This window comes from Phaethon aethereus (genome assembly GCF_964289735.1).
Source record: "Phaethon aethereus genome assembly, chromosome: 2".
Classification (NCBI taxonomy): Eukaryota; Metazoa; Chordata; class Aves; order Phaethontiformes; family Phaethontidae; genus Phaethon; species Phaethon aethereus.
This window is the reverse complement of record NC_138582.1, coordinates 563,008-574,100: the sequence shown is the minus strand read 5'-3', so window position 1 is coordinate 574,100 and position 11,093 is coordinate 563,008. Positions and strand designations below refer to the sequence as shown.

Below are 11,093 nucleotides of genomic sequence, written 5' to 3'. Positions count from 1 at the left end.
GATCATTAAAGGAATCACTCAAATGGTAACATTAAAGAAGTGCGACCAAAAACTTGGTCAATATGCAGAGGAAATCAAGATTATCATGGGTTAGCAGAACAGCTCTCACAGGAAAGAGCAAACCTGCTACAGAAACTTTTAAGGGGGAATGTGGGCATGTGCAAAACTTGTTATAGGATGTTTAGCAGAAGGATCACAGGTGGGAAAGAGGAGTGGCCAAGGAGAAGAGTGGAGGAACAAGCATGGGAAAATGGAGAGGGTAGAGAATAAAAGAGGCTGATCATACGCAAGCAGGCTGCTGGTTAGTAATGCTTGTCTGGCCAAGCCCTGTGCCTGATCACCATAGTTTGCTCTATCTTTTTATCAAACTCTGTTTGTATTTACTGTGTGAATTTGCTCTCTGTTCTGGGCATGTGTGCAAGATCTACTAGTAAAATTCAAGTTGGACTAGCCAGCAACTAGGAATCCAAAACATGGAAAGATCCAACAGCTGGCCCAGAAACTGGATAAAAGGCTCACTGTCTGACCAAAGAGCCTTGAAGAACTTGATGCTTGGGCCAGAGTCTGAAGAGACCTGCAAACACGAATATTTATGCAAGTTGAGTGAGGGAGTATATATGCATGTTCCACTGGCAAACCTTAAGCCTGATTAGCCAGAGGGTAGGAACAGGGTTAAGTTGTCTGTGTTGTTCATGCCCCATGAGGTCTGTCTGTGTTTATGTGTGCACCTGTAAAGGTATGGCCCCCTCCTTGTCTGTGTAAACCTGTGGCCAGCCGTGTCTGCAGTGTTTCATCTGCACTTAGCCTTCCTGATGGCTGGACCTGGGAATGGGGAAAAGCAGCAGCCTTGTGTCCAGTAGACTAGGAAGGAAGGATCCCCTTGGGTCCTCCCATCTGTGAGATACACCCATTTTTAAGAAAGATGACATGCAGAAGAGACTTGGCCCTTAGGTTCTTATCACCAGATCAAGGACCAACATACCCCACAGACAGACCTGCCATAGCAGCATGCACTCTTGACTTCACGCATTCCCCTCTGTTATTTTTCTGCCACTGACAAGAAGATGAGAACGGTCAGATTTGGTCAGACCAAAAGTATACAGTGGTACTTCCCCGGACTAGTGAACAGGGACAGAGAAACTCCCTGAGCCAGAGGTATATTGTATATAACAGCTCTTGATGGCATTTTACTCATTAACTTCTCCATTACCTGGCAATCATGATGCCTTCCCAGCATGTGGAACATGTGGACTCCATGTGTTGCTTGGTGCTACTATTGTCCTAAATCTCACCCAGAATCAGTTTTCTTCAGTCTACTCCCACTCCTATCCCAAAAAAACGAGCTGCCTTAGCCACTGCTCCCAATCCTGCACCCTCCCTGCTAGATTCCCATCCTACAATTCAAACTCTCCAACATTCCCCCCTTGCAGCTCCCTGCCCCATGTTTTCCACCGCCAAAACGACTCTCAAGATACACTAGAATACAGGGAAAGCCGGAGAATTAGTAGTCAATCACTGGTGAGTTTTGTGGGGTGTTAACTTTGAAGAGAGACCTAGGCTGGGCTCTTCAATCCATGTACTCAAAGCTCCCTTAAGAAAGTAAAAGGAGCTATCCCAGTCCTTCCTCTGCAGAGAAGTCCAGGACGATTTAGAGCACAGGGGAAGAGTATGAAGCTGTGCTGTATTTCTTTCTCTAAGAAAAGAAAAATTCTTTGGCAAAGTGAGAACTGAGGCATGACTAGGAGGATATGGCTTTGGAAATGGGCCTGTACCTGCTGGACCTATGAAACCACCTGTATCCTAATGACAGCTCCCCTGCTTTCCCCATGCAGATACAGAAGAACACATGCAACCTGCACTGCACATCCCAGGAAGCATCACATCCTGAAAAGCTTTCCAATAAAAATGGGCAACCATTGCTTCAAAAGAATTGTGGTAAACAGGGAATTCATGCAATGCTGTGCAGACACTGCTTTGAAGTGAACAGACTCTCTCTCAAATTCATAGAATAGTTGGGTTGGAAGGTACCTTAAAGATCACCTAGTTCCAAACCCCCTGCCTCATGCAGGGACACCTTCCACTAGACCAGGTTGCTCAATGCCTTATCCAGCCTGCCCTTGAACATTTCCAGGGATGGGGCATACAAAACTTCTTTCAGCAACCTCTTCCACTGTCTCACCACCTTCACAGAGAAGAATTTCTTCCTTATATCTAATCTAAATCTACCCACTTTAAGTTTAAAGCCATTACCCCTTGTCCTAGCACTACATGCCCTTGTAAAAATCCATCTCCAGCCTTCTTGTAGGCTCCCTTCAGGTACTGGAAGGCTACTGTATAAGGTCCCACAGGAGCCTTCTCTTTTCCAGGCTGAACAAGCCCAGCTCTCTCAGCCTGTCCTCACAGAAGAGGTGCTCCAGCCCTCTGATCATCTTCATGACCCTCCTCTGAACTCACTCCAACAGATGCATGTCCTTCTTATGTTGGGGGCCCCAGAGCTGGACACAGGGAGGGTCTCACCAGAGCAGAGTAGAGAGGGAGAATCACCTCCCTCAACCTGCAGGTCACGCTTCTTTAGATGTAGCCCAGGATACGATTGGCCTTCTGGGCTGCAAGCGCACATTTCCAGGTCATGCTGAGCTTCTCATCAACCAACATCCCCAAGTTTTTCTCCTCAGTACCATCCAGTATCACTGGGACAGGGCAGCCTCACAGCTCTAACCTACCGCCAGATTTCACCAGAGACTGAGCTAAACTCACACAGCTGCTCATGCATCTCTCACAGAAAGCAGATATTCTCAAGGACAAATATCACCAAGAAGATATGAGAAGCCTCAGCATGTCACACTACCTCTATGTGGATATCATACTTAGCAGTGAACCCCACAAGCAGGAATGGCAGAACAGCAGCTGCTGCCAGGAGGCATGGCTGCTGGAGAAGCAAGTCAGACACTTGGTGGAAGGTACAGAAGTTATGCGAATAGTCCAGAATAGGTAAGTGTTCTCATGAAAGATAATTTGTTCCTGCTTTCATCATAACTGAGCACAAGATTTCAGCTGCAGGTGATGCTCAGCACCAAACCTTTTATGACTACACACATCAGGACAGGTAACATCCTTGAGAGCAGGGGACCATGCTCTCAAGCATGGATACATCTTCTACCTGTGCAATAACACTGCACTCATCATTGCAGCGGGTGAGTCAGAGGATTAATGACAGCACAGCCTTCATCCACATTAAAATCTAACAAAGGCCCATACATGTAAGCCCTGAGCCCATACATTGCAGTCTGAAGACACTGCAAGCTATTACTAGGGAATTAGATTTGCTTTTCCTATGAAGCTGCCCACAGATATAAATAGAGCTGCTAATGGGGGGTGGAGACACATTTGACTTTTGAGTCTATTCTGAGATCTTGTGTTTCCTTCTTGCCACAAGTAGAGCGAATCAACACCATATGATAGGCTGTGTACTTGCAATTATGCCTCTCAGTCATGCCTCTGTACCAGTGGAGCATCAAAAGACGAGCAAAACCAAAATAAATTAAGCTATCTGGCAATAATCAGTGTTAGGGCTTGATTTTGGGAGGAAGGGGGAGCACTAGCAAGGAGGGAGAGATGCTGTACCAGTTCAAGTCTCCTGCCAAGGTACGAATGTCAGACCTGGGCCAGAGCTCCACTAAAATGTTGTGCCAGAGCAAATACAACACAGCCTCCAGCCTTGGGATAGAGCAGACAGAAGCCAGCACTGACAAGGCTGTATCAGTGTTTACTCACACCAGCTCTGTGGCAACACGTGCTCTTACCACAACAGCTGGATCAGAAACCCACCACCAGCACCAGGATGCAGGAGCTTTCACTCGGAGGCAGCATGCGAGCTTGGGAAGAGGGTCAGGAGACTCAGCAGACTCTCCCCGCAGGAAGGGGAGCAAGTGACACATTAGGCAGAGAGACTTGAGGTTAGAAGCAGCAGTGAAATCCATACCACTGGCACAAACAGGAAGGTAAACTGGAGCCAGAGTTTCAAATGAAAGCAGGGGGAAGCACTGCGGTACGCCCTGCCCAGCCCTATACCACCTTCAGGCAGCGTCTCTCTGCTTCAGCCTACGCTGACCCCTGCCACCCTGCTCTCTACAGGGAGCTGGTCAGCTGTGCCCCAAAGGGCTTCCTTCCCCACACGCCATGCTGTGGCAGAGCCCTCTGAGGCTGTCCTACAAGGCTCTGGAGGGACATCAGGCTAGGGCAGTCCTGTCATTATCATCTCTCTCAAGTACAGCCCGGACTGCCACATGCTGCTCCTGTGGGAAAGTGCTCACACGCAATGCTTGGGGAAAGGGGAGGCATTAACTGCACCCACCACCAGTCACAGGCAGGGGCAAACGATGAAGATTAAGTGCTCTCCCAGAAGGCTCAGGAGCTGAAAAAAGGACCCTCAAAATCCAGATTCAACAACAGAAAAACAGTCCCTGTATGAGGAAGGGCAGGGAGCTGAATCAGACCCCTTCCCTGCACACTCACACTCACCGAGATGACCCGATCTCCTACGTGCAGGATCCCGTCCCGATGGGCTGCACCACCCTCTGCAATCCGTGAGATAAAGATCCCCTGAAACACAGTCAGAAGAGTCAGAGCAGCCTGTGCTTCCCCTCACCAGGGCCTGGTTTTCCAGAATCGTTCCTGGACCCCAGACAAGTCTCAGCCCTTTCCCCTTCACAGACCCCTCCCCTGCCCTGGCACTTCCCATTTGTTCCTCACTCCACACAAACCCTCTTCTGCTTCTAGAGCCACCTGCCAAAACCTCCAGCGGCAGCAAAGCCTTCATGTGGCTGAGAGCCCAGAATATATGTCAAGAGGACAGCAGCAAGATTAAATGTCACTGGCAGGCATTGTGAGCCCCAGCCCCACCTCCCTCTGAACTTCTCTCCTTCCCTGACTTAAAGAGTACTTTCTGGCTCTCAGAGACTGCCTGGCCCATCAGCCCAGGGCCATGCTGCTCTGCTGCGTGTCCATGGGTGAGGAAGACCCCGTGCTGCTCTCACAAGTAGTGCTGAGATTCGGGGATCAAGCACCTTCTTTCCCAGGGAATCATTACTGACCGTGTCACCAGCCCGGTAGGGTGTGGAGCCTTTGCCACCAGCAATGCTGAAGCCCAGGCCCTTCTCATTGCGCACGAGACAAGTGGAATATCTCTCCGTGGGAGGTGCCCCCTCAGGTCGCTCTGGGAAGCGTAGACCACCTCGCCTCTCACGAGGGCTGTAGTCATCCTCAGGGCGCAGTGGTGTGACAGTGATGGCGTTCTCTGGCTCCACCATCCGCTCCCGCAGAACTGTCATGGAGACAGAGCTTCCTGACCCACGCAGAGCTTCCACTGCCACATGATGCTCAGCACAGTGCAGGGACACACCATTCACCTGGGGACAGAGCGAGCCAAGCACAACCCTTACCTCTGTGGGAAGTTCTTCCAACAGCTGCACAGACAGTCTTAGTAACTGCTTCCCAGCAGAAACACAGCTCAACCCCTGCAGAGCTGGGTCAACATCTTGTTCCCACAGGGGTACCCAGACCTCGCCTGCTGCCCGCCAAGTGGCATAGGAGGCTCCCACAACACGTATTGCCTGTCCCAGGCCAGGACAGCCCCTGCCAAGCACAGTAAAGGCCATTTCAAAGGAATTCTCCCCCCACAGGGAGCTCCAACTTCCCTATCGCCTGTATCATCCCTGCAGGCAACAAACTCCCAGACAGATAATCACCCACCCAGAACTATCTCCCCTAACAAATCTCAATACAACTCAGGTCGACACAACTTCGTGTTCACCTTCAAGAAGGACATCTACCTCCTCATATCCTGAAACACTCTTTTCCTTCCACTCCATGCAAATCTAGTAAAGTACTTGCAGAGAGGACATCAGGTTCTGCAGCTCTCAAGGAAGCAACCCAATTAGCTCCTTGCTTCTCTGATTTCAGAAAAAGAGTCCTACCACATCAGAAGACTGAGGAAATGAAAAGTGCGGGCCCACGAAGCTGAAGAATCTTCTTTTTGTAGAAGCTACCTCATTTCATATTAACATACTGTCCTGGTTTCAGCCAGGATAGAATTAATTTTCTTCATAGAAGCTAGTGTAAGGCTATGTTTTGGATTTGGGATGAGAAAATGTAGAAAATGTGTTGATGTTTTGAGTTGTTGCTAAGTAGTCAAGGACAGTCCAGCTTCTCATGATAGCCTGCCAGCAAGAAGGCTGGGGGTGCACGGGAAGCTGGGAGGGGACACAGCCGGGACAGCTGACCCAGGCTGGCCAAAGGGATATTCCCTACCATATGACGTCATGCTCAGTATATAAAGCTGGGACGAAGAAGAAGGAGGGGGTGGAGGGACGTTCGGAGTGATGGCGTCTGTCTTCCCAAGAAACCATTACGCATAATGGAGCCCTGCTTCCCTGGAGAACACCTGCCTGCCCGTGGGGAGTGGTGAATGAATTCCTTGTTTTGATTTGCTTGTGTGTGCGGCTTTTGCTTTACCTATTAAACTGTCTTTATCTCAAACCATGAGTTTTCTCACTTTTACTCTTCCGATTCTCTCCCCCGTCCCTCTGTGGGGGAGTGAGTGAGTGGCTGCGTGGGGCTTGGTTGCCAGCTGGGGCTAAACCACAACACATACACTTACAGGAAAGACTGTACTCAGCCTGAAAACCAGATATTCAAATCTATTTCCTCCACTTCATGGCATTTAGGGTTTTTTCCTATCATGGCCTTCATTACTGAGCCATGCTCTGTCCCCCTACTCTAGGGGTAAAGAGGTATTCCTTACAATTCATAGCCAATGAGAACGGAACCCAAGTCTGATGTGCCCCAGCCACGTCTTACTTGTGGATATAACACAGTCTTTTAGAAGGAAATCTCCGAGTTATGTTGTGAGGGTACATCCACTTTTGCAGGAGGCATAGATGAACGGGCATCATGGGAAGTAAATCGGAAGTGAAAAAAATAGTCTTTTCCTAAAGCTGTAACTGAAGAGGGATCTACTTTACAGGAAATAGTAGGGTGCCATGAATTTAGCTGTTGTGAAAGGGAGTAATTATTCATCTCCCAATATCTTCAAGTTCTGATTTTGGAAATCATTCTGCAGCAAAATGCAGTATGATGCGTGCAGCACAAGGAAGTCTTGTGACACTTAAGGCCCTAAAACATACAAGAGATCAGGCTAGCTAAAGCACATATTCCTTTTTGGACTTAAACTTCATGGAATTATCAAGACAATGCTATGATAACTGCAGAAGTGAACAAGGTTGTCCTGGTTTCAGCAAGGATAGAGCTGGTTTTCTTCACAGAAGCTAGTGTGAGACTATGTTTTGGATTTGGGATAAGAACTGTTGATAACGTGCTCAAGGACAGTCTAGCTTCTCGTGCTGGCCTGCTAGCAAGAAGGCTGGGGGTGCACGGGGAGCTGGGAGGGGACACGGCCAGGACAGCTGACCCAGACTGGCCAAAGAGATATTCCATACCATACGACGTCATGCCCAGTACGTAAACTGGAGTTGGCCGGGGGGCGGAAATCGCTGCTCGGGGACAGGCTGTTGATCGCCGGGTGGTGAGCAATTGCTGTATTGGGCATCATTTGTTCTTGTACATTCCTTTGTTGGTATTATTATTGTTGCTATCATTGTTGTTTCTTTCTCTCTTTCTGTCCTATTAAACTGTTTTTATCTCAACCCACGAGTTTTTTTTTCTCATTCTCTCCCCCGTCCCACTGGGGGAGGGGGAGGGAGTGAGCAGCTGCGTGGTGCTTAGTTGCCGGCTGGGGCTAAACCACGACAAAGCTAACTTCTGAAACTCCAGAATCAAGTTTTTCTCATGAAGCAATATAAAAACTTATAATTACAGAACCGTATAGCACTATATTTGACTTCTACCATGGTCAATGCCAGGTAAGTGATGAGAAAGACTGGAACATCTACTCAGGCAAATGCCCAGGCCTCCACTGCTAATATGTAGGCTGCAGTGAGTGGGAGCGCATGAGATACCTAGAGACACCATACCAGATCACACAAACACAGGCCAGTGCCCAAAATACAGATCATTTACTCCTCTGATCTCTCTCCAGCACTGTAGTGATATCTATTCCCTCCGTAATGCAATCAATTCTTCCTCAAGTGCATCTCAATCCTGTATGATTAAGCATGTTTTTAAATAATTTGAAGACAGGCAAGCATGGCATGTGGCTGGCTCCCTAGCTAAGAAGTTATCTTAGAAAGTCTACTTCTGCCCCACACAGGAAAGCAAATGTTTAGCAGCCAGGTGGTCAGCCTGTTGGGGACGTGGGCACACACTGCTGAGTATTTCTTCCCACCTGGGTTACACACCACTTCAGAGTTGGGGGGACAGTGAATGCACGAGCAATTTCTGTCATTATAAAGGAACAAAAGATTAATGGCAATGTTAATTAAACAACTAACTGAACCAGGGGAATTTTGTTTTGCTCTTGCATAGCTCCTGATGCTTAATGTGGCCTACAAACTAGCATAATGCAAATAAATACCACAATCCATACTTCTCCCTCCACTCTCAAGTCATTAGAATAGTTTACTTCTTCACAGTAGCTAGGTTCTTACCTCCAGAAGCTTGTCCCCAACACGAACACCTGCACGAGCTGCAGGACCCTCTTCTGACACACGGGAAATAAAGATGCCCTGGAAACAAAACTACTTATTAGAAGAGGTGGAGCCCATTCTTCAACCCTCTGAAGAGAGACCACTCCACCCCGTTCAACTTAAGGGAAAGGGGAAATCTCTCGCCAATCCCATAACCCGGATGTGGGGACAGGAGAGCAACATCACCCCATTCAGGAGTTGGTAGAAAGGGGAAAGAAATCCCATTGCAGGGCTACCCCACAGATGACAAAGGAGAAAAGGCAATGACACTTTAATCCTTTTCCAGGGGGACGAGAATATGATGCAGCTGATGCCAACACATGCGTGGAAGACAACCCCATACACTGCGACACGAGGACACAGATAGGAAAGAAACAGCTGTTCTCATTGCTGCTCTCTGCGGCCGGTAGCAGGAAGGTACAATAAGTTGTGCTCCAGAGGCAAGAGCCTGCTCAGCCCTGCCAGCCTCCTGCTTCAGGGTGGGTCGAGGGCTTCTCCCACCTTGCTCTGAGAGCTTAACCCAGCCACAAAGCACATACAGTCATCAACCTCCACCTACAGAGAACTAGCCCCTGAAAGTGGGTGCTTCAATAGTTATACAGTCCAGCATCTTACCTCGTCATCACCCTTATAGGGGGTGGAGCCCTTGCCCCCTGCGATGCTGATGCCCAGCCCCCCCGTCTGCCGCACGATAGTCAATGTCAGCTGGAAGCAGAATGGACACAGGTTACAGGTCAGTGCAAGCCAGAATGCCCAAAACATCTTGAAGAGCAAGGGATGACTACTTAAAGAATAAGCACAGGAGTATAAACTTCATCTGCATGTATCTGCTCACATATTTGTGTAAGCTGTGCTGTCCATGCCTCAAAGGCACCAAAGTCACAATACATTTAAACAAACAAATCCTTTTTCACAATTGAGTCCCGAACCACATCTCAAGACCAAGAGTCAGTTTGCCTGCAATGAACACATCAGAACGAGATGTCCACCACAAAGTAAACTGAGCGGCAGAGAGATGGGACTGCATAAAGAAACAGGGATAGTGTTCACATCACAGCCAGTTCTACCACATGGCTCCCTTTGGGGTGTAATTTCAAACAACTACTGGGACATTAAGAGTCACCCCAATGTAACATGCAGTAACAAGAATGGCATCTCTTCCAGAATACCCTGGACAAATACTTGGCTTTGCTCTGCTGATGGAAATCAGTGCATGATTCCAGAAAAGCCATCTGCTTTGCCCAGCTGGCTCCTTCCTCTCCTGCCCTCTGCAGAGGCAGGCTCAGGACTGTAGCTATGCAACCCAGAAGTCTCTTCTCCTTCCTATCTCCCACCTCTATATACCAAATTATGCCCACTTCCAATAGCAAAACATTTGGTCAAACTTGAACTGAAATTGCTTATATTCAGGACACCAGCATAAACTGTTCACGTTGCCCCACTCATGAGAAGGAAGATAGGGAGCATGTGGTAGGATACAGGGAAAGGAATGGGATAGACAGGACTCTGTCAGGGATCTGTCAGGGCCAAGGACCAAGGACCTGGTGAGGTGACAGAAATGTACATAGACTCATGGAGAAAACCAAATTTGCTGTCCTCCAGATGTCATTACCCTGGGAAAAAAAGTCCAGAACAGAGAGCGGCTGCTGCAGAGGTGTCTAGCTTCAACATCAGGTCCGTTTGGCCTAGGTCAGGCCACAGTGTGGGCAGCAAAAGAAGCAGAAGACTTGCTTTCTTTAACCTCTCCCTTCAAATCCTTCGCTTTCTAAAAGCAACAGCCTGTGAGTGTTCACATTCTAAGTTTAAAAAAAAAAGCAAAAACACACCACAGGAAATGCAGAACTAAAATGAGGTTCCTTGCCATTTCCTTTGGTGCACAGTCAACAGTGTAGCAGAAAACTGCTGGGATCTTCATAAGGAAACCCCTGACTCTAGACATAAGGACATTGTCTCTGGTGCAAAACCTAGAGGCTGAGCAAAATCCAAGTATTGAAAGACAAGGATTATTCAGGTAAGACAGAGAAATGTGGTAGTCATGAGATAGCACTGCATGTTAAAACTAGGTATAGATTAGACTAATGTTTGTTGCGTGAAGAAGTCTATTAGGCTTTTACTACAAATACCTTTCTTTTTTCTTCCAGTCTCACTGGATTTTAATAATGCTCTAAAGACTTATATCTATATTCAACACAAAAAACTTCTAAAGAAAATGGAAAACTAGCTCTCCAGACAAGGACTAGAGAGTATTCTAATAACAGGATCCAGGTATCCAAGATAGCTGGTGGTTTTGCTCAGTGCCTGAATCAACAGGACAGGATTGCTATTTTTGACAATGAACGAGGAATATACAATGTCACTGGTTACAGAAAGTCACTTCCAGTTGCACAGTAAGTTGATTGTGTAAACTAACTGAAAGATAAACAACAAAACCCATGTATTTCACAAATTCAT

The 11,093-nt window shown here is 47.7% G+C and overlaps 1 protein-coding gene across 1 annotated transcript in view; it reads right to left on the bottom strand.

Annotated features, from left to right (window-relative positions):
• SCRIB (scribble planar cell polarity protein) overlaps positions 1-11,093 on the bottom strand; it is a gene marked incomplete at both ends in the record, with an annotated part of 119,655 nt that overhangs the window by 60,593 nt on the left and 47,969 nt on the right. The window contains 4 exons of the mRNA XM_081996305.1: positions 4,522-4,602; positions 5,094-5,408; positions 8,604-8,681; positions 9,258-9,347. Of these exons, the coding sequence (XP_081852431.1) occupies positions 4,522-4,602; positions 5,094-5,408; positions 8,604-8,681; positions 9,258-9,347 (564 nt within the window). The remainder of the gene's footprint in view (positions 1-4,521; positions 4,603-5,093; positions 5,409-8,603; positions 8,682-9,257; positions 9,348-11,093) is intronic.